The 24,604-nt window shown below is 40.2% G+C and overlaps 1 protein-coding gene across 1 annotated transcript in view; it reads left to right on the top strand.

Annotated features, from left to right (window-relative positions):
* Positions 1–24,604, top strand: part of LOC106581680 (striated muscle preferentially expressed protein kinase) — a 171,851-nt gene that overhangs the window by 61,226 nt on the left and 86,021 nt on the right. Inside the window, exons 11-20 of the mRNA XM_082967289.1 lie at positions 1,048–1,277; positions 1,980–2,099; positions 5,553–5,657; positions 8,473–8,679; positions 8,882–9,005; positions 11,583–11,588; positions 14,778–14,947; positions 15,243–15,355; positions 23,336–23,504; positions 24,001–24,100. Coding sequence (XP_082823415.1) covers positions 1,048–1,277; positions 1,980–2,099; positions 5,553–5,657; positions 8,473–8,679; positions 8,882–9,005; positions 11,583–11,588; positions 14,778–14,947; positions 15,243–15,355; positions 23,336–23,504; positions 24,001–24,100 — 1,344 coding nt within the window. The remainder of the gene's footprint in view (positions 1–1,047; positions 1,278–1,979; positions 2,100–5,552; positions 5,658–8,472; positions 8,680–8,881; positions 9,006–11,582; positions 11,589–14,777; positions 14,948–15,242; positions 15,356–23,335; positions 23,505–24,000; positions 24,101–24,604) is intronic.

Here is a 24,604-nt window from a genome sequence, read left to right as displayed (position 1 = left end):
ACTCAATACCGAGTTCCAAACTGCCTCTGGAAGCAACGTCAGCACAATAACTGTTCGTTGGGAGCTTTATGAAATGGGTTTCCATGGTCAAGCAACTGCACACAAGCCTAAGATCACCATGCGCAATGCCGACTGTCGGCTGGAATGGTGTAAAGCTTGCAGCCATTGGAATCTGGAACAGTAGAAACGCGTGATGAATGATGAATCATGTATCACCATCTGGCAGTCCGACAGACCAATCTGGGTTTGGCGGTTGCTAGGAGAACACTACCTGCCCCAATGTATAGTGCCAACTGTAAAGTTTGATGGAGAAGGAATAATGGTCTGGGGCTGTTTTTCATGGTTCAGGCAAGGCCCCTTAGCTCCAGTGAAGGGAAATCTTAACACTACAGCATGCAATGATATTCTAGACTGTTTGGGGAAGGCTCTTTCCTGTTTCAGCATGACAATGCCCCGTGCACAAAGCGAGGTTCATACAGAAATGGTTTGTTGAGATTGGTGTGGAGAACTTTACTGGCCTGCACAGAGCCCTGACCACAACCCCATCGAACACTTTTAGGATGAATTAGAACACTGACTGCAAACAAGGCCTAATCACCCAACATCAGGGCTCAACATCACTAATGCTCTTGTGGCTGAATGGAAGCAAGTCCCCACAGCAATGTTCCAACATCTAGTAGAAAGCCTTTCCAGAAGAGTGGAGGCTTTTATAGCAGCCAAGGGGGGACCAACTCCATAGTATTGCCAATGATTTTGGAATGAGATGTTCGACAAGCAGGTATCCACATACTTTTTGTCATGTAGTGTATGTATGAAAATCCCCTCAAATAAAACATTCTCTACTATTGTGTCATATTGATCTTATTGATCAAATGCTGGAGAATGGAGACAATTTAAGTTTTAGCTTCACTGTCTAAATACAAAATGTAATAATCTAGCCTTGATTTCACAATCCATATTAAGCACATTCAACAAGTTGTTCTCTCTCTCTTTCTAACCCCTCCCTCTCTTTCATTTCCCTCCCTCCCTGCTCTCCTCCCTTCAAAGGGCGAAGCTAGAGAAGATGCCATCCATCCCGGAGGAGCCTGAGGTGCTGGTCAACGAGGTTGAGCGCTTTACCATGCCTGACTTTGTCAAGCCACTGTACGACCTGGACGTGATTGAGGGCACGGAGGCCGTGCTCAAGTGCAAGGTGGCCGGCCTGCCGTACCCCACCATTGTGTGGTTCCACAATGGCAAGAAGATCGACAGCATGGAGGACAGGAAATTGACACAGTGTGAGTTGAGATTAGTACAGTTTTTTTTCTGAGGTCTTGGCTGATTTCTTTTGATTTTCCCATGATGTCAAGCAAAGATGCACTGAGTTTGAAGGTAGACCTTGAAATTCATCCACAGGTAAACCTCCAATTGACTCAAATTATGTCAATTAGCCTATCAGAAGCTTCTAAAGCCATGACATCATTTTCTGGAATTTTCTAAACTGTTTAAAGGCACAATCAATTTAGTGTATGTAAACTTCTGACCCACTGGAATTGTGATACACTGAATGATAAGTGAAATAATCTGTCTGTAAACAATTGTTGGAAAAATGACTTGTGTCATGCACAAAGTAGATGTCCTAACTGACTTGCCAAAACTATAGTTTGTTAACAAGAAATTTGTGGAGTGGTTGAAAAATGAGTTTTAATGACTCCAACCTAAGTGTATGTAAACTTCCGACTTCAACTGTAAGTCCAACTGCGACTTTCATACACTAGCGCATCACAATATTTTGTAAAATTGTCCAAACTTTGTCCAAAATTAAATGCACCATAATTTATAGATAAAGTTCCTATATTCGATTAATCAGTTGTAGTACAGCAATGGTTTTTGGGAAACATCTTCAAAGCTAACAACGGACTTTCAGCAGGATATTATGATTAGCTTAACGCTATGATGCACTTTGGGAAACTCACCCCTGTGCTGTTCCTCTCTTCCAGTCAGAGACATCCACAGCCTGGTCATCAGCTCTGTCTGCCATGCTCACGGAGGGGTATACAAGAGTGTCATCGCCAACAAGGTGGGCAAGGCCACTTGCTATGCCCATCTATATGTGACTGGTGAGGAATCCCAGATTACTTTTTGTTAATACTTACTTCAAGCTGTTCGGTTCTAATTTTTCTGAGTAAATAACCCACGGACACTAGTGAAGCTTAACCAAGTTTAATTCTTCCCAAAGGCTCGACACAGCTGTGTTCAGACAAAGACATGTTTCCACCACTACAAATATATATACACTCCACTTTAGGCACTCCTCCTTCTCTCCAATAATTACATCTTATGGTTCGAAAAGAAGAGGGTAATAGGTTGACCTCCTCCCGTCCACCCAACACATTCCAAAGCCAGCTGTCTTTCTAGAGAGAACCATTAACTGACATAAAAACCTGTCTCTTCCACTCCTTTATATACTATGCTTATGCGTATAACAATGTTCAATGTTTACCCCGAATCCAACAAAGCCTAAATTTTTAATGCACTATGTTAAATGTATAATGCGTTGTAAGACTTGTCATGCGCATGTATGGGCCTCATACTGCCTAAATTCCAGCCATGTTGAGTCAGTTGACATTTGATCAACTTTGTCAATAGAATCCTTTTTTAATTTAATTTAATTTAAATGTAACCTTTATTTAACTAGGCAAGTCAGTTAAGAACAAATTATTTTTTACAATGACGGCCTCAAGAGAGTCTAGTCTGTTGCTGAATCCCAAATCAACAACTATAGCCCCTACCCCCATGGCACTCCTGTAGATCTGAAAGGATCTGATAGGTTTAAGCAACACAGCAATTACATAGGTTTGCCTTGCTTTGCCTCGACTGGGTGGAGTTTTTGCCATATTGGGCGCACCTTGCCAAGTGTTTATGGGCTAGAGGTCGATTTGGGATTCAGCATACTTTGATGCATGCACAAGAGGGTCATTTTACCATTCCTCATTAACTTTAATTACAGTGTTGATGGAATAGGGGACCTGGGCTGCAGTCCAAATACAAAGTAGACAGCCCTCGGCCCTAAACCCTCAGTCCTTAAATTACGTTTTACATCGTCACAACCGAGTGTACCTTACCCAAGCGAGGGAGAGTGATGATCGGAGAGGCAATTTCAATGGTGGAAATCTTGAAATTGAGATTAAAAACAACCAACCTAAAGCTATTAATGTACCTAGCAAGCTAACGTAGCTAGCTAGCACTCCAGTCAGGTAGCTAGCTACTGTCACCCATAGCTGGCTAGCTAGTTTTACTATGAGACTCAGCCAATTTGCCAATGCTAACATCAATGTCATTTACACTACCATTCAAAAGTTTTGGGTCACTTAGAAATGTCCTTGTTTTCCATGAAAACATACATGAAATTAGTTGCAAAATGAATAGGAAATATAGACAAGACGTTGTCAAGGTTATAAATAATGATTTTTAATTGAATTAATAATTGTGTCCTTCAAACTTTGCTTTCATGAAAGAATCCTCCATTTGCAGCAATTACAACCTTGCAGACCTTTGGCATTCTAGTTGTCAATTTGTTGAGGTAATCTGAAGAGATTTGCTTCCTACAAATCTCCCACTTTACCACCACCAAAGCACCCACAGACCATCACATTGCCTGCACCATGCTTGACAGATGGCGTCAAGCACTCCTCCAGCAACTTTTATTTTTTTCTGCATCTCACGAATGTTCTGCTTTGTGATCCGAACACCTCAAACTTAGATTCGTCTGACCATAACAATTTTTAGAATCTTCCTCTGTTCAGTGTCGGTGTTCTTTTGCCCATCTTAATCTTTTCTTTTTATTGGCCAGTCTGAGATATGGCTTTTTCTTTGCAGCTTTGCCTAGAAGGCCAGCATCCCAGAGTCGCCTCTTCACTGTTTATATTGAGACTGGTGTTTTGCGGGTACTATTTAACCTCACTAGGGTAGGGGGCACTATTTTCACCTCCGGATGAAAAGCATGCCCAAAGTAAACTGCCTGCTACTCAGGCCCAGAAGCTAGGATATGCATATAATTAGTAGATTTGGATAGAAAATACTCCCAAGTGTCTAAAGCTGTTAAAATAATGTCTGTGAGTATAACAGAACTGAAATGGCAGGCGAAAACCTGAGGAAAATCCATCCAGGAAGTGCCATTATTTTGAAATGGCTGTTTTTCCTATGAAAGGCTATCCACCATTTAAAGGGATAGGACCCAGATTCTGTTCCCTATGGCTTCCACTAGATGTGAACAGTCTTTAGACATTGTTTCAGGCTTTTATTCTGAAAAATGAGGGAGAATGACCACATTGAGTCAGTGGATAGTGGGATGTCCCCAGAGCTGGTTCCTGTGTGCGACCGAGAGTGTGCCTTTCTTGTTTTTCTTTTATATTGACGACGCTATTGTCCAGTTGAAATATTATTGATTATTTAGGCTAAAACCAACCTGAGGATTGATTATAAACATCGTTTGACATGTTTCTACGAACTTTATGGATACTATTTGGAATTTTCGTCTGCCTCTTGTGACCGCATTTGAGCCATTGGATTACTGAACAAAACGCGCAAACAAAATGGAGGTTTTTGGATATAAAGAGGGTCTTTATCGAACAAAACAAACATTTATTGTGTAACTGGGAGTCTTGTGAGTGCAACATATGAATAGCATCAAAGGTAAGTGATTCACTTTATTGCTATTTCTGACTTTCGTGACTAGTCTACTTGGCTGGTAACTGTATGTAATGTTTTGTCTGCTGAGCGCTGTCCTCAGATAATCGCAAGCCTTTTTGAAATCTGACACAGCGGCTGGATAAACAACAAGTTAAGCTTTATTTTGATGTACTACACTTTCATGAAAGTTAAACATTTATAGTAATTTAATTTGAATTTGCCGCTCTGCAATTTCACCGGATGTTGGCCAGGTGGGACGCTACCGTCCCACACCCCCTAGAGAGGTTAATGAAGCTGCCAGTTGAGGACTTGTGAGGCATCTGTTTCTCAAGCTAGACACTCTAATGTTCTTGTCTTCTTGCTCAGTTGTGCACTGGGGCCTCCCACTCCTCTTTACATTCTGGTTGGAACCAGTTTGCGCTGTTCTGTGAAGGGAGTAGTACACAGCGTTGTACGAGATCTTGTTATTTGGCAATTTCTCACATGGAATAGCCTTCATTTCTCAGAACATGAATAGACTGATGAGTTTCAGAGTTTCACTCGCTCCCTCTAGCAAAATTGAGGGCAGAGGGGTCAACGTTAGTGAATTGAACCTCCACTTAAGATGGCAATCAAACTGCATCCATGTTCGATGGGGATTCCCCCGAGGGAAAGTTGCTAGCACGAGGGCTTAGAGGGTAAAAAATTATGTGTTTGGACTGCAGCCCTAACAAACGTTTCTAACAAATGTTCAAATCTATTATAAAATGTATATCCTCCTATTCAAGAAGTTAGTCCTATATGAATAGGAGGATATACATTTTATCAAAGATTTGCAGGTTTGTTAGAAACACGATATGAACACTTATGGTGTTAAACACTTACTGTTTGGTTCTTTTCAGATGTTCTTCCAGACCCTCCAGATGGGCCACCAGTAATAGAGGCGGTTACTGGCAAGACTATCACCCTGAGCTGGAAGAAACCCCGGAGGCTGGATCCCTCTATTGGTAATTTTCATTTCACTAGCATTTCTATTATTCATTATAATGTGGATTGTGGAACCATGGTTCCCTGTATTTCAAGAGCTAGCTTCTAGACAGTTGTAACAGCACCCGATGAAAAATGAAGTGAAGAATGATGTATATATTTAATGTATTTGGTATTACCAAGTTTATAATCAAAGGATACGGCACCAGGGTGAATCATTTATTGATTAAGAATATTGAGTAAGATTAGGCTGGAGGTATCATATCCATTTTCATAGTACAGGAAAAGTTCTATACTGAACTAAAATATAAACACAACATTTAAAGTGCTGGTCCCATGTTTCATGAGCTGAAATAAAAGATCCCAGAAATGTTCCATACACACAACCAAAGAATTTCTGCACAAACTTTCAGAAACCGTCTAAGGGAAGCTCATCTGCTTGTTCGTCATCCTGACCAAGGTCTTGACCTGACTGCAGTTCTGCGTCTTACCTGGCTTCAGTGGGCAAAGACTCATCTTCGATGGCCACTGGCACACTGGAGAAGTGTGCTCTTCACGGATGAATCCTGGTTTCAACTGTACCGGGCAGATGGCAGACATGTGGGCGAGCACAATGCTGATGTCAACATTGTGAACAGAGTGCCTGATGGTGGGGTTATGGTATGGGCAGGCATAAGCTACGGACAATGAACACAAATGCACTTTATCGATGGCAATTAGAATGCACAGAATGCACATGACGAGATCCTGACGACCATTGTTGTGCCATTCATCTGCCACCATCGCCTCATGTTCCAGCATGATAATGCACGGGCATGTCGGAAGGATCTGTACATAATTCCTGGAAGCTGAAAATGTCCCAGTTCTTCCATGGCCTGCATACTCACCAGACATGTCACCCACTGAGCATGTTTGGGATGCTCTGGATCGACATGTACGACAGCGTGTTCCAGTTCCTGACAATATCCAGCAACTTCACACAGACATTGAAGAGGAGTGAGACAACATTCCACCGGCCACAGGCCACAATCAACAGCCTGATCCACTCTATGCGGTAATGTGTCACTCTGCAAATGGTGGTCACATCAGATACTGACTGGTTTTCTGATCCACAGCTCTTTCTTTTTTTTAAGGTATCTGTGACTGACAGATACTTATCTGTATTTCCAGTAATGTGAAATCTATAGATTAGGCCCTACTGAATTAATTTAATTTGACTGATTTCCTTAATTGACGTTACCCTACGATAGGGGGTGCCACAGCGCATTTTGGAAAAAATTTGTGCCCATTTTCAACGGCCTACTAATCAGACTCAGAAGCTAGGATATGCATATAATTAATACCTGTGGATAGAAAACACCCTAAAGTTTCTAAAACTGTTTGAATGGTGTCTGTGAGTATAACAGAACTCATATGGCAGTCAAAACCCCGAGACCGATTGAACCAGGAAATGGAATTCTGAATTGTGGACTCAACTTCACGTCGTTGCCTATTATTCACACCGTGAGATATCGTTCATTGAGCACTTCCTATTGCTTCCACAAGATGTCGCCAGTCTTTACAAAGTGTTTTGAGCCTTCTACTGTCGAAGCTCAGTGAATGAGACGCGTTGGAAATTGGTCACAGGGGGAGGGCCATCACCATTATGACGCCGGCGGCCCTGTCTACCCCCACCTTTGGAAACGGTTTGAAACACAATGCAATCATCCCCCTCGAATCTTATTGGCTCTCTTGTTGAAACAGGCACTGAAGATTTATGTTATACAACGTTTGAATGGGAAAAAAATGTTTTATTTCGAAACGGCTGTGGCGCGCCCGGGAGAGTATTTGGATACAGCCTTCAGACGCGCTAACAGCAAGCTAATGGAACATAAAGGATGGACTTTTTCGACCGAAAATACATCTGTTGTGGACCTGGGATTCCTGGAAGTGCTTTCTGATGAAGACAACTAAAGGTAAGGGATTATTGACAATATTATACAACATTAGATGTGATATGCGATTGTTCCAAGATGGCGCCGAGCTGTATTTACTAGCTCATTTTCTGAGTATCGCATCCCCTTTTATCGCTAAGTGTGATTACCCAGTAAAGTTATTTTTTAAATCTGGTATGACAGGTGCTTTCAAGAGATATTCATCTATAAATCTTAGAATGACAATATTACATTTTAAACATGTTTTCGAATAGTAATTCAGTAAATTGTAGCTCTGATTCCCCGGATTGCATTTGACGGGAAAATAGTTAGTCAACGTCAGACGCCGATGTAAAATGCTGTTTTCATATATAAATATGAACTTTATTGAACAAAAGAATGCATGCATTGTGTAACATGATGTCCTAGGTATGTCATCTGATGAAGTTTGTAAAAGGTTAGTGCTGCATTTAGCTGTTTTTTGGTTATTTGTGATGCATGTGGTTGGTCGGAAAATGGCTATGTTGCTGCTTTTACGATGGACTCCTCTAACATAATCTAATGATTTGCTTTTCCTGTAAAACCTTTTTGAAATCGGACGATGTGGGTCGATTCAGGAGAGGTGTATCTATAAAACGATATGAGACAGTCCTATATTTGAAAAAATATATATATTAAATTTCGTTATGCTAATGTCGCTAGGAGTTTTCCCTGGATTTTGATCCCGCTGACGGGACGAGACGCTGATTAAATGAACTGTTACTCTGTAAAATCTTTGAAATTGTTTCATGTTGCATTTATATTTTTCTTCAGTGTAGTACATGTTCAAGTGAATTCTGTTTGAATGCCATTCCAACAGGTCAAGGTTATGCTCTGTCTACATGTATTCACACGTATCAAAAATGTATGTTTGCCATTGCAGATCCAAACACGTTGACGTATGCCATCCAACAACAAGAGCTGGGCTCGATCCAGTGGACCATCATAGTGTCCAGTCTGAAAGACCCTTGCTACACAGTGACCAGCTGCTCCAAAGGAGTCTGCTATGCCTTCAGGGTCCTGTCAATCACCACCAAGGCCTTTAGCAAACCCTCTCCGTCCACAGACCCAGTGCAACTTGTCAACAGAGGTATGAGTCATCAAATGAGGGCAACATGAATTGATGACATGATGCCTATATTAGTGGTTGCTGGCAAGGGCAGGTTTAACAACATGTAAGCATGGATTGTACTCTCTCCTTGTCCAAAGACTGCTGACAAGGCATGGAACAAATATGTCGTTTTTAAAATGTGATGAACTATCCGTTTTAAAGAGATTTAATTTCTTCCAAGGTCCATATCTTCAGGAGGGTCCGGTGATCATTGATAAGCCAGACATAGTCTATGTCCAGGAGAACCTGTCATTCAGCATCACCATCACTCTGAACCACGTCAATGCTTCAGTTATCTGGAAGAGGCAAGTCACACACTGTATCACTACAGCTGATACACTAACAATAATGTATTAACATGGTCATTTTAAGCAGATGCTTTAAATTTGAACGTACAATTTGACTCATAGTTAGGTTACACTGAGTGTACAAACATTAAGGACACCTGCTCTTTCCATGACATAGACTGACCAGGTGAATCCAGGTGAAAGCTATGATCTCTTATTGATGTCACTTGTTAAAGCCACTTCAATCAGTGTAGATGAAGGTGAGGAGACAGGTTAACCTGTTTGGGATAGGGGGCAGTATTTTCACGGCCGGATAAAAACGTACCCAATTTAATCTGGTTACTACTCCTGCCCAGAAATTAGAATATGCATATAATTAGTAGATTTGGATGGAACACACTCTAACGTTTCTAAAACTGTTTGAATGGTGTCTGTGAGTATAACAGAACTCATATGGCAGGCCAAAAACCTGAGAAGATTCCATACAGGAAGTGCCCTGTCTGACAATTTATTGTCCTTCTGTAGCATCTCTATTGAAAATACAGCATCTGTGCTATAACGTGACATTTTCTAAGGCTTCCATTGGCTCTCAGAAGGCGCCAGAAAGTGTAATGGGGTGTCTGCAGTCTCTGGGTGAAGAACAGCAGGAGTATTTGATAGTGGTCAGGCTGGGAACAGTGACACAGGAGATGCGCGTCCACGAGACTACTCCACTTTTTTATTTCAGCCTTTGAATGAATACAACGTCACCCGGTTGGAATATTATCGCTATTTTATGAGAAAAATAGCATAAAAAATGATTTTAAACAGCGTTTGACATGCTTCGAAGTATGGTAATGGAATATTTTGAAATGTTTTGTCACGAAATGCGCTCGCGTATCACCCTACATATAGTGACCTCAACGCACAAACAAAACGGAGCTATTAGAATATAACTATGGATTATTTGGAACCAAAACAACATTTGTTGTTGAAGTAGAAGTCCTGGGAGTGCATTCTAACGAAGAACAGAAAAGGTAATCCAATTTTTCTTATAGTAATTCTGAGTTTAGTGAGCACCAAACTTGGTGGGTGTCAAATTAGCTAGCCTGTGATGGCCGAGCTATCTACTCAGAATATTGCAAAATGTGCTTTCGCCGATAACCTTTTTTTAAATCTATCACTGTGATTGCATACAGGAGTTCTGTATCTATAATTCTTAAAATAATTGTTATGTTTTTTGTGAATGTTTATCATGAGTAATTTAGTAAATTCACCGGAAGTTTGCGGTGGGTATGCTAGTTCTGAACATCACATGCTAATGTAAAAAGCTGGTTTTTGATATAAATATGAACTTGATTGAACAAAACATGCATGTATTGTATAACATAATGTCCTAGGAGTGTCGTCTGATGAAGATCATCAAAGGTTAGTGCTGCATTTAGCTGTGGTTTTGGTTTTTGTGACATATATGCTTGCTTTGAAAATGGCTGTGTGATTATTTTTTGGCAGGGTACTCTCCTGACGTAATCTAATGTTTTGCTTTCGCTGTAAAGCCTTTTTGAAATCGGACAATTGTTAGATTAATGAGAGTCTTATCTTTAAAATGGTGTAAAATAGTCATATGTTTGAGAAATTGAGTTATAGCATTTTCTGAGGTATTTGTATTTCGCGCCACGCTCTACCATTGGATATTGGTGAGGCGTTCCGCAGCAGACACCACATTCCACTTTCTGGCGGCTTTAGAGAGCCAATGGAAGCCTTAGAAAGTGTCACATTACAGCAGAGATGCTGTAATGTCGATAGAGATACAACAAATTGTCAGACAGGGCACTTCCTGTATGGAATCTTCTCAGGTTTTGGACTGCCATATGAGTTCTGTTATACTCACAGACACCATTCAAACAGTTTTAGAAACTTTAGACTGTTTTCTATCCAAATCTACTAATTATATGCATATTCTCGTTTCTGGGCAGGAGTAGTAACCAGATTAAATCGGGTATTGGAAGTCTCGAGCTCACCTCCTGCACAACCCGTCTTGGCTGGATGGCAGTAGTATCCCTGTACGTTCGTGGTGCTGGTACAGGGCGGACTGGGCTATTCAGGGGCCTGATGGTCGCCGTGCGTAGAGGAGGTGTCCTGTAGCCTGGACTTTGGAGGTGTGCTGGTGGCCAGACGTATTGGGCTGGCATCCTCCTTCCAGGCTGGATGCCCACTCTAGTACGGCCTTTGCTTGGGGCTGAGATCACACGCACTGGTCTGTGCGTACGCACTGGTCTGTGCGTACGCACTGGACTGTACGTGCGCATGGGCGAGATCTTGCGTACCTCTTCGTACTTCGGCGCTCTCCACTCCATGTGCTCCCCTTAACCTCTTGGGGCTAGGTGGGACGCTAGCGTGCCACCCGTGGTGCACTCCATCAACAGCAGGTGCATTTCAAGAGCGGCAAATTTGAATCCAAATAAATGTCAAAATTCAAATTTTTCAAAAATACAACTATGTTACACCATTTGAAAGATAAACATCTCCTTAATCTAACCACGTTTTACGATTTCAAAAAGGTTTTACGGCGAAAGCATAAATTTAGAGTATGTTAGGACAGTACATTTACAAGAGTTGTGTGTAATGTTTTGTCAAGTCAAAGACAGGGTCACCAAAACCATAAAACCAGCTAAAATGATGCACTAACCTTTTACAATCTCCATCAGATGACACTCCTAGGACATTATGTTAGACAATGCATGCATTTTTAGTTCTATCAAGTTCATATTTATATACAAAAATAGCGTTTTACTATGGCATTGATGTTGAGGAAATCGTTTCCCTCCAATAACCGGCAGTCAAGTCAGCGTCAGAAATTAAATAATTAAAATTAGAAAACATTGGTAAAATATTATATTGTCATTTAAAGAATTATAGATTTACATCTCTTGAACGCAATCAACTTGCCAGATTTAAAAATAACCTTACTGGGAAATCACACTTTGCAATAATCTGAGCACTGCGCCCAGAAAAATACGCGTTGCGATACAGACTAGACGTCATGTTGGGGAGATCTAAAATCGAAAATACTATGTAAATAATCCATTACCTTTGATTCTCTTCATCAGATGTCACTTCCAGGTATCACAGGTCCATAACGAATGTAGTTTTGTTCAAAAAAGCTCATCATTTATGTCCAAAAATCTCCGTCTCGTTAGCACATGATGTAAGCCAGCCGGACTTCTCGTCATGAACGAGGGGAAAAAATATATTTCCGTTCGTTCAAACATGTCAAACGTTGTATAGCATAAATCATTAGGGCCTTTTTTAACCAGAACATGAATAATATTCAAGGTGGACGAATGCATACTCTTTTATAACGTATTGGAACGAGGGTACCCAACATGAACTAGCGCGCCAGGTGTCTAATGGGACATCACCGTTCCATGGCTCTTGTTCGGTCAGATCTCCCTCCAGAAGACTCAAAACACTTTGTAAAGGCTGGTGACATCTAGTGGAAGCAATAGGAAGTGCCAAAATATTCCTAAACCCCTGTGTTTTTCAATGGGATAGGTTTAAAGTCAATACAACACATCAGGTATCCACTTCCTGTCAGAAAATGTCTCAGGGTTTTGCCTGCCAAATGAGTTCTGTTATACTCACAGACACCATTCAAACAGTTTTGGAAACTTTAGAGTGTTTTCTATCCATATATAATAAGTATATGCATATTCTAGTTACTGGGTAGGATTAGTAACCAGATTAAATCGGGTACATTTTTTTTATCCAGACGTGCAAATGCTGCCCCCTAGACCGAACAGGATAATAAGCACGAGGTGTTGGCTTCAGGGGCAGCCTTTGCCCAGCCACCCACCCTGTGTGCCCCCCCCCAAATTTTTTTTTATTGGGGCTGCCTCTCAGGCCTTCTTGCTAGCCTCGTCCCAACGTACTTCTCCAGGTCCTCACCGTTCCTTCGCCACGGACCTTCTCAATTCCTCCTGCTTCCTTGGCTGCTCCCTCTTCTGTTGCTTGGTCCGGTTGTGGTGGGTAGTTCTGTAACGAGTGTCGTGTGTGGAGGACCAAGACGCAACAGGGAAGTGTATACTCATCTTCTCTTTTTAATATATAAGAAGGAGAAACAAAATAAACACGTATACAATTAACAGAAATGACACTAACAGTTCTGTCAGGTGACAAGCACAAAACAGAATACAACTACCCACAATCCACAATACAAACACACCCCTAATTATAGGACCTTCAATCAGAGGCAACGATAGACAGCTGCCTCCAACTGAAGGCCCCAACACCAATTAACTAAACATAGAAATACAAATGACTAGACAGAACATAGAAATAAACTAACATAGAACAATAACCAAAACCCTGGACTAATAAATCAAATACCCCTCTCTACATGGACACATACACACAACCACCCTGAACCACATAAAACAAATACCTGCCACGTCCTGACCAAACTAAACACTAACAAATAACACCTTTACAGGTCAGAACATGACACTTTTTTTGGTTACTACATGATTCCAAATGTGTTATTTCATAGTTTTGATGTCTTCACTATTATTGTACAATGTAGAAATTGTAAAAATAAATAAAAACCCTTGAATGAGTAGGTGTGTCCAAACTTTTGACTGCTACTGTACACCACATTCTATTAGTAGTGTCTACAGACCATGTAGACACTTCCCTTATAAATGCCCACAGACAGCTGTTAGCGGGGCTCTCCATGGTACCGTTATGCCCTCGCTCTTGTCTTCTCATAAGACTAGTGAATTGCCTTCTCTATAAGACTATGGGTAAATTTTTATGCGCTACTTGCCTTAATTTTATTGGTTTCATCATTTATTTTTATACAAATTATTTTAAATTGACTTACTGAAATTCAGTTGACATGTCCCTCTTTTGTTCGCGGATGATGTGTGTCCTCCTGGGCAGCTCACAGTAAGGGTCTGGTCTTGGTGGGTTCCGTCCTCTTTTAGTCAGATGGGAATTTCTCTCATGCTTCCAAGCGCCACCTGTTTTCCTCGTCAATCTTAAATTAATCATTGTTTATTAACAGTTAACTGGAGAGGTTCCAACAAACCTCATGCACTATAGTACACGTCTGTCAGGAGCTCTGTTGGGGCAGTCCCATTCGATCTATTATATACTTACACAGACAAATTGTATTTGCATGATTTTGCTTATTCATTATTGATTATAAATGTTTTGGTTCATGCATGTGAACGACCAATACCTCATGAGGCTCCTTCTCTCCAAGCTGAGACCTTGAAACTCCTTTCGTTTTCAAAACAAGGTTCTGGGCGTACGGCCAAATTGCAAATACTGATAGTGAGGATTCAGTCAGTCACTTGCATGAACAAAGAAACTGATTATTAGAAAAGCACAAACATAGAACACACAAAATGGTTATTAGAAAAGCACAAACATAACATTTTCCATCACATGTCCTTAATGTTTTGTACACTCAGTGTATGTGGCCCATGTGGGAATCAAACCCACAACCTTGATATTGCCAGCAACCAGCACCATACGCCAACCCACTGAGCCCTCAATCAACTGGCCATATTGTTCTTAACTGTATTTGAAAAGCACCGTGCCCATTCTCCGGCCTCCTTGTTTGCTTCACAAAAATTGAGTTCACAAATATGCCAGTGTGCAAGAATGCCATTTTAATACCAAGTGCTGTAGGATAAAACAATAAGATGTGTGAAACAGTCACACAACAAAAGTTCTTACCACTAAAATGTAACCACCATGACAATGGGATATCTAAGCTGCCTTATTGTTCTCTGTTATTAGAAGTGGAGTGGTCCTTGCAATCAAAGATGGGCTGTATGAGATGAGTATGCCTGATGATGACCAGCACTCTCTGAAGATCATGAGGGTGAAGAGTGGCGATGTGGGTCAACTGATGTGTGTTGCCTCCAACAAGTTTGGCGTCGACTCCTGCATCTTTAGTGTGGAAATGGCAGGTGAGTGCAATAATGACAGATTATGATAATGGATTGAATTTACAGTATGTATCTCTCTTTTCAGCTGCTTAAAGCGCTTTGCATTGTTTGGGAGTGGAAACTTTTCTCATCCACTATAGTAATGGCCATTAAGAAGTTAGCTACTTTTTCAAAATGCCTTGCTGCATGCAGCAAGGTACATCGCCAGGAAATGTTGTCTGCTTCATGTTTTGTTTCCTTGCTATGATACTTTGAGTATCGACATACTGAATATTGTGACAACAGTATCTAACACATTTTCATGTTCCCTCTGTAGCACCACCAACCTTTGAGTCCATCATGGAGGATGTGGATGTGCACATGGGGGAGACACCTCGCTTGGCTGTGGTTGTGGAGGGCAAGCCCATTCCCGACATCCTTTGGTTTAAGGTGCATACATGGAGACACACATATATTTGAGTGTGTATATCATTGTAACCCTTTATGAAGTTGCACACTCATGCCATATATATACTCTATAGATAACTAGTTTGATAACCAGAATGTAGGAACTCAACTGGTAACTGCTGAGAAGGTACATAAACAATGACTTGTAGTGACAGGATACTCCAAATTATGTTTCAAATTAGTTTATAAAGACTTCATAAAGCTTTCATAAAGTGTTCATAAACACTACATAGATGTGTCACAAATAATCTATGACTGTATGTCATGCCTAATAAAGAGTTCATAAACAGTGGTGTAAAAAGTACCCAATTGTCAAACTTGAGTAAAAGTAAAGACACCTTAATATAAAAGTAAAAGTGAAAGTCATCCAGTAAAATACTACTTGAGTAAAAGTATTTGGTTTTAAATATACTTAACTATCAAAAGTAAAAGTATACATCATTTCAAATTCCTTATATTAAGCAAACCAGATGGCACCATTCTCGGGAGGCGAAGGTCGAGTCATGCATCCTCCGAAACATGACCCACCAAACCGCACTTCTTAACACTGGCTACTTAACCTGGAAGCCAGCCACACCAATGTGTCAGAGGAAACACTGTTCAACTGACGGCCGAGGTCAGCCTGCAGGCGCCCGGCCCATAACAAGGAGTCGCTAGAGCACGATGAGCCAAGTAAAGCACCTCCGGCCAAACCCTCCCCTAACTCGAACTACACTGGGCCAATTGTGCGTACTTTTGGGTGTCATGGAAAATGTATGGAGTAAAAAGTACATTATTCTCTTTAGGAATGTAGTGAAGTAAAAGTAAAAGTGGTAAAAAATATAAATAATAAAGTACAGATACCCCAAAAAACGACTTAACCTCTATGGGCTAGGTGGGACGCTAGCGTCCCCCCGTGGTGCACTCCATCAACAGCAGGTGCATTTCAAGAGCGGCAAATTTGAAACCAAATAAATGTCAAAATTCCAATTTTTTAAACATACAACTATCTTACACCCTTTGAAAGATAAACATCTCCTTAATCTAACCACGTTGTCCGATTTCAAAAAGGTTTTACGGCGAAAGCATAAAGTTAGATTATGTTAGGAGAGTACATTGACAATAGCTGTGTGTAATGTTTTGTCAATTCAAAGACAGGGTCACCAAAACCATAAAACCAGCTAAAATGATGCACTAACCTTTTACAATCTCCATCAGATGACACTCCTAGGACATTGTTAGACAATGCATGCATTTTTAGTTCTATCAAGTTCATATTTATATCCAAAAACAGCGTTTTACTATGGCATTGATGTTGAGGAAATCGTTTCCCTCCAATAACCGGCAGTCAAGTCAGCGTAACAAATTAAATAATTAAAATTAGAAAACATTGGTAAAATATTATATTGTCATTTAAAGAATTATAGATTTACATCTCTTGAACGCAATCAACTTGCCAGATTTAAAAATAACCTTACTGGGAAATCACACTTTGCAATAATCTGAGCACTGCGCCCAGAAAATACGCGTTGCGATACAGACTAGCCGCCATGTTGGGGAGATCTAAAATCGAAAATACTATGTAAATAATCCATTACCTTTGATTCTCTTCATCAGATGTCACTTCCAGGTATCACAGGTCCATAACGAATGTAGTTTTGTTCAAAAAAGCTCATCATTTATGTCCAAAAATCTCCGTCTTGTTAGCACATGATCTAAGCCCGCCGGACTTCACTTCATGAACGAGGGGAAAAAATATATTTACGTTCGTTCAAACATGTCAAACGTTGTATAGCATAAATCATTAGGGCCTTTTTTAACCAGAACATGAGTAATATTCAAGGTGGACGAATGCATTCTCTTTTATAACGTATTGGAACGAGGGTACCCAACATGAACTCGCGCGCCAGAGTCTAATCGGCCATCACCGTTCCATGGCTCTTGTTCGGTCAGATCTCACAGTAAAAGACTCAAAACACTTTGTAAAGGCTGGTGACATCTAGTGGAAGCAATAGGAAGTGCCAAAATATTCCTCAGCCCCTGTGTTTTTCAATGGCATAGGTTTAAAGGTAATACAACACATCAGATATCCACTTCCTGTCAGAATCTGTCTCAGGGTTTTGCCTGCCAAATGAGTTCTGTTATACTCACAGACACCATTCAAACAGTTTTAGAAACTTTAGGGTGTTTTCTATCCATATATAATAAGTATATGCATATTCTAGTTACTGGTTAGGATTAGTAACCAGATTAAATCCGGTACGTTTTTTTATCCAGCCGTGAAAATACTGCCCCCTAGCCCCAACAGGTTAAGTAATACTTTAACCTCTCTAGGGTCGGTGGGACGAAATCGTCCCACTACGTAACAGCCAGTGGAATCCTGTGGCGCGTTATTCAAATACCTTAGAAATGCTATTACTTCAATTTCTCAAACATATGACTATTTTACACCATTTTAAAGACAAGACTCTCGTTAATCTAACCACACTGTCCGATTTCAAAAAGGCTTTACAATGAAAGCAAAACATTAGATTATGTCAGCAGAGTACCCAGCCAGAAATAATCAGACACCCATTTTTCAAGCTAGCATATGTCACATAAACCCAAACCACAGCTAAATGCAGCACTAACCTTTGATGATCTTCATCAGATGACACACCTAGGACATTATGTTTTACAATACATGCATGTTTTGTTCAATCAAGTTCATATTTATATAAAAAACCAGCTTTTTACATTAGCATGTGACGTTCAGAACTAGCATACCCCCCGCAAACTTCCGGTGAATTTACTAAATTACTCACGATAAACGTTCACAAAAAGCATAACAATTATTTTAAGAATTATAGATACAGATCTCCTCTATGCACTCGCTATGTCCGATTTTAAAATAGCTTTTCGGTGAATGCACATTTTGCAATATTCTAAGTAGATAGCCCGGCATCACAGGGCTAGCTATTTAGACACCCACCAAGTTTAGCCCTCACCAAAGTCAGATTTACTATAAGAAAAATTGTATTACCTTTGCTGTTCTTTGTCAGAATGCACTCCCAGGACTTCTACTTCAATAACAAATTTTGGTTTGGTTCAAAATAATCCATAGTTATGTTCAAATATCCTCTGTTTTGTTCGTGCGTTCAAGACTCTATCCGAAGTGTAAAGAACGGTGATGCGCACGACGCGTTTCGTGACAAAAAAATTCGAAATATTCCATTACCGTACTTCGAAGCATGTCAACCGCTGTTTAAAATCAATTTTTATGCCATTTTTCTCATAAAAAAGCGATAATATTCCGACCGGGAATCTGTTTTTTAGTACAAAGAGAGAGAAAATAAAAACATGACTAGAGTCTCATAGTACTCTGACCGACCACTATCCAAACGCGCTAATGTTTTTCAGCCAGGGGCTGCCTCGACATCATTCAGCTTTTTCCCGGGTTCTGAGAGCCTATGGGAGCCGTAGGAAGTGTCACGTTACAGCAAAGATCCTAAGTTTTCAATAAAAAGAGTCAAGAAGCTCAAGGAATGGTCAGAGAGGGCACTTCCTGTACAGAATCTTCTCAGGTTTTTGCCTGCCATATGAGTTCTGTTATACTCACAGACACTATTCAAACAGTTTTAGAAACTTTAGGGTGTTTTCTATCCAAAGCCAATAATTATATGCATATTCTAGTTTCTGGGCAGTAGTAATAACCAGATTAAATCGGGTACGTTTTTTATCCGGCCGTGCAAATACTGCCCCTTATCCCCAACAGGTTAAAGTATTTTTACTGAGGTATTTTACACCACTGTTCATAAATGTGGCATAACTGTGTGGCATCATTACCAATGTCAAATGTGACATACCCCTATGTCGTATATGACATTATCCTGTGCTTCTTAAAGGGTGACATAAGCATGGCTTACTAAGGCTTTATAAATCCTATTAAGTTGAGCCATCACAAAACATCTATAACCTTGTCATACACCCTGCTGAAAGATTGTAACAGGTTGTAATCGAGCCCTGGTCTCCAGCACGGGAACAGAATACCTGGTGGCTAGGTAGTCTCAGGTTCGACTACTCCAAATCATATTGGCTCTGACACACAAACACAAGCATTGCAGGTCCATCGACCCATCTAAATTCCCCTCACACCCTACAGTAACCTGTGGATCATGATAGAACTTTCATAAATCGGCAGTGCGTTTATAATCTATTTATTGACACTTCATGTAGTGTCCTATAATACTTAATTTGAAGTGAGACACCTTTGGTTATTCAGAACACATCCATAAAGACTCTATATCACTTGACCCTGTACCCTCCCTATTCCTAACACAAGAGAGGTAAAATACAAGTGAAAACAATACAAATACACAAATAGACTTGTCCCCAAGCTGGCGGATGAATGGTTGCTGCCTCTGCCTGCTGGAGGTACTGCATGTTGGATTCAACCTTGAAAGTAACAACAAAGAAAGTTTAGCTGGTCTGTTAGAAATGCATTTGTCACATCATCTGGATAAGGGCATTTCTGTGCTACACTGAGAGGACAGACGGACTGCATTGTAGAAATGGTCCTACTATGTGTTATTATTTAGCCTGTATACTTACAGGTTGTATATTAGGGGTGAATCATTTCCCCATTCATTCTGTATGATGATGTAGGCAGGATGGCAGGAACCACCTTCAGGGTCACATCACCAACTGGGTCTATTGGGGAAAACAACATTTCAAACAAATTTCTAATTATTGATGTGGTCAGGAAAATATATTGGATCAGGGCATTAATATGTCAAATTCCATAATAAACCAATAAAGTATGATGTCAAAAGCATAATTATGATTGGCGTAGTATATTTTTCATGTTGTCTTACCGTTAGAAGGGTTTCAACATCTTCTGCGAGGTCACTTTCACTTTCCTCCTATGGAAGTCAACAACTTACGCCCGATGCCACTCTGTCACTCATAGCCCATCACAGGTCACCACTGCATTTGAAGAAACACAAAAGATAGATATTTTAAATCAATGTCCAAGAGTGAATAGAAGGATGCTCAAACCATAACTTTTATCAAATGTCTTAAATGAAAGGTGTTTGTCTGTCCTAACCGGTCAGTGATGTTGGCAGTTAGTGCAGCAGTCTGGGAATTAAGTTGTTGAGGAATGGGATGAGGTAGAGGAGGAGGGCATCTCAAGCACTGGGGACAGCTTAGGTCTCAGTGCCTTCATTGGCTACCTGGAGAGCTTATTAAAAGAGATAAGAGTCAAAGCAACACAGGAACCAATGCAATAACAACCAATGCAAAGCAATTCATATGCTGCATCTCAATGCAATAACAACAAATGGAATGCAATTAATACATTTCATTTACAAGACTACAAAACAAATAGACCCAGCTAGCTAGCTAGCTTTTTTCTGAGCTAGACTCACCTTCAATACTAAGGATTATCCACTCTGTTGTCCTGCACAAACAGTGTCTGTAACAATACAAAAGTAAATATTATAGCGACAATTTAGGCCTCTTTCATTTGCAAATCTCATGACAAGAGTGTGGCTTTGAGATATAGCTACTGAAGTACATAAGAGGGATTTCTATTTAGCTGAGCCTATTAGCTACAGTACCAGTCAAAAGTTTGGACACACCCACTCATTCAAGGGTTTTTCTTTATTTTTAATATTTTCAACATTGTAGAATCATAGTGAGGATATCAAAACTATGAAATAACAGATATGGAATCATTTAGTAGTCAAATCAAAATATATGTTCAATGTAGCCAGCCTTTGCCTTGATAACAGCTTTACACACTCTTAGCATTCTCTCAACCAGCTTCATGAGGAATGGTTTTCCAACAGTCTTGAAGGAGTTCCCACATATGCTGAGCACTGGTTGGCTGCTTTTCCTTTACTCTGTGGTCCAACTCATCCCAAACCATCTCAATTGGGTTGAGGTTGGTTGATTGTGGAGGCCAGGTCATCTGATGCAGCACTCCATCACTAGCCCTTACACAGCCTGGAGGTGTGTTTTGGGTCATTGTCCTTATGAAAAAGAAATGATAGTCACACTAAGTGCAGAGCAGATGGGATGGCGTATCGCTGCAGAATGCTGTGGTAGCCATGCTGGTTAAGTGTGCCTTGAGTTGTAAATAAATCACAGACAGTGTCACCAGCAAAGCACCCCACATCATCACACCTCCTCCATGCTTCACAGTGGGAATCACACATACAGAGATCATCCGTTCACCTACTCCGCGTCTCACAAAGACACGGCAGTTGGAACCAAAAATCTCAAATTTGGACTCATCAGACCAAAGAACAGATTTCCATCTGTCTAATGTCCATTGTTTGTGTTTCTTGGCCTAAGCAAGTCTCTTCTTCTTATTGGTGTCCTTTAGTAGTAGTTTCTTTGCAGAAATTCAACCGTGAAGGTCTGATTCACGCAGTATCCTCTGAACAGTTAATATTGAAATGTGTCTGTTACTTGAACAATGTGAAGGATTTATTTGGGCTGCAATTTCTGAGGCTGGTAACTCTAATGTACATCCTCTGCAGCAGAGGTAACTCTGGGTCTTTCTTTCCTGTGGCAGTCCTCGTGAGATCCAGTTTCATCATAGCGCTTCATGGTTTTTGCGACTGCACTTGAAGAAATTTGACATTTTCCTGATGGACTGTCATTTTACTTTGCTTATTTGAGCTGTTCTTGGCATAATATGGACTTGGTAATTTACCAAATAGGGCTATCTTCTGTATACTGCCCCTACCTTGTCACAACACAACTGATTGGCTCAAACTCATTAAGAAGGAAAGAAATTCTACAAATTAACTTTTAACAAGGCACAGCTGTTAATTGAAATGCATTCCAGGTGACTACGCCATGAAGCTGGTTGACAGAATGCCAAGAGCGTGCCAAGCTGTCATCAAGGCAAAGGGTAGCTACTTTGAAGAATCTCAAATATAAAATACATTTTGATTTGTTTAACCCTTTTTTGGTTACTTCATGATTCCGTATGTGTTATTTCATAGTGTTGATGTCTTCACTATTATTCTACAATGTAGAAAATAGTAAAAATAAAGAAAGACCCTGGAATGAGTAGATGTGTCCTATATTTTGACTGGTACTGTAGCTAGCTACATTTCGTATTGATATAGCTAGCTATATAGCTAGCTAGCTTATGCTGCTAGCTATCTAGCTAGCTAACATTAGCAATTGCTGTGAAGTCACCAAAATTATTTGAAATAACTATTGAAGTAGCCATGCAGGCATGTACACAGATACAGGTCTATAGTACCTGTCCCTTTGCCCTCCCACTCGCCAAGCTCCCTTATGGGTGGTAGTATAATTATAAAAAAAAAAATGGTATACAGTTTTTCATTTCACACAGTTATGCCGCATTTATGAATCCTTTATAAAGCATGACATACTGTTGTAGATTATTTGTGACATTTATGTCGTGTTTCTGAAGGCTTTGTGAAGGCTTTCTGAGGCCTTTATAATCTGCACATAATTTAAAGGGCAACTCCACCACTTTTCAACCTTATTTTCATTATCACAGTTCCATTGTCTACATATGTGAAAATGGCACATTTCTATGTTTTGTAGAAAGAAATATGAAGTTGAAAAGTTCTACTCAATGACATCATCAACAGTTAAAACATTTTAAAAACTGTCATTTTTAAACACTATGAGATTCTTGGTAATGTGGGGAGCAAGAAAATATCCTCCTTATGGCTAGAAACTCATTGTAAGTTTTGAAAATCACAGTTTTTGTTCTTTTAATCCTACTCTATGATTTCAAAGAGAAGCATTTTTTAGGACCGTATCTTTTTTCCCCACAGATAATATAAATGCACTATTTTCCCAAATGTAGACAATGGTATGGTGCTGGATATAATGAATATGAGGTTGAAAAGTGGCAGAATTTCCTTTAAAGCGGGTCCACATTATATGCATGCTTATTTTGATGAAATGTGATTAATTCCAGAGTGACATATTGTTACTTTGTTTTAGGATGATACATTGTTGTGCGAGAGTAGTCACATCACCTTTCTGTATGATGACAACGAATGCTCCCTTGTGCTGCTTAACACAAGTCCAGAAGATTCAGGGGTGTATACCTGCACAGCCAAGAACCTGGCTGGTTCTGTGTCCTGTAAGGCTGAGCTCACCGTGCGCACAGGTAAGCCTTGGGGTACCATTCAATGAAATATGCATTCCAGTATTGACACAGAGGCATAGTCGTCTGATGTTTTCAGACCTCAAAGTAGACGTATGATGAGATATATCCACATCCTAGGCCACCAGTTGTATCGTTTCAGCTAAATGCCTTAATCCCCAAATTACAGGAAAATATTAGTACCGTCTAATTTCCTGGTTGTTTTATTCTGTGATTATCTTTTCTATTCATTTAGGATATTTGAGTAGACGGCCGGATCTACACAACCGATGTCGAAGGACGTGGATTCAGCTTGACATTAGACTACATTTGAGGCCTAAAAACATCTGACAAACTTTCATTTTGGAGTGAATAGTCAGATTGTTGAGATGCAGCTATGTAGAGGCAGACGTAAATTAGCAGTTGGGAATGTGATTAACACAGGCCCGAACACTATAAAATGTGGGCCTGTAATTAGGCTACATTGTAATTGTGTCCTCACTTCTGTGCTACCTTGCAGTTAAAGAAGACAAGGAGGATACAATGGAGGACAAGGAGACCGTTCTCAGGAAGATGCGCCGGCTGACTGACTACTATGACATCCACAAGGAAATAGGGAGGTGAGGCACCCGTTTGTAAATAAAGCTAGAAAAAAAGAGTAACATAATCTAGATGGTAATTTTCCATTAAAAAAAGTTGTGAGACTTGCTTTAATTCTTTAAAAGTATTTTTGTTGTAGTGGAAGATTTTAGATTTGAAAAGCAGAGAAGTATACTAAGATTTCATACGTTCTAAGTTTTTGTCTAACTTGTTGGGAAAGTGGTCAAAGTAGCTGATTCACACTGCATTGTTCTTAGACCTGGGATATCCTCACTGCATGAAAAGACATGTTTCTGGGTTGAAAATTGCAGATCACTTTCCCTCAAACGGTTTTCAGAAATTATCAATGGCGTGTCACACATACACAGCTTCGGCACACCCTGCGTGAACACTGGGAAACGAATGGGCTAGTGTTCAGACGATATGAACGGGTCTATAAACCCGGTGTGATTGGTTTGAATATTCACGAAAACTTACCCGGGAATGAACAGCATCTTTCAGGGTGTCCTGACAACACGTACTGC

The sequence above is a fragment of the Salmo salar genome, chromosome 21 (assembly GCF_965601325.2).
Source record: "Salmo salar chromosome 21, fSalSal1, whole genome shotgun sequence".
NCBI lineage: Eukaryota > Metazoa > Chordata > Actinopteri > Salmoniformes > Salmonidae > Salmo > Salmo salar.
The sequence above is the reverse complement of the archived record's forward strand: the minus strand, read 5'-3'. Positions and strand labels throughout refer to the sequence as shown.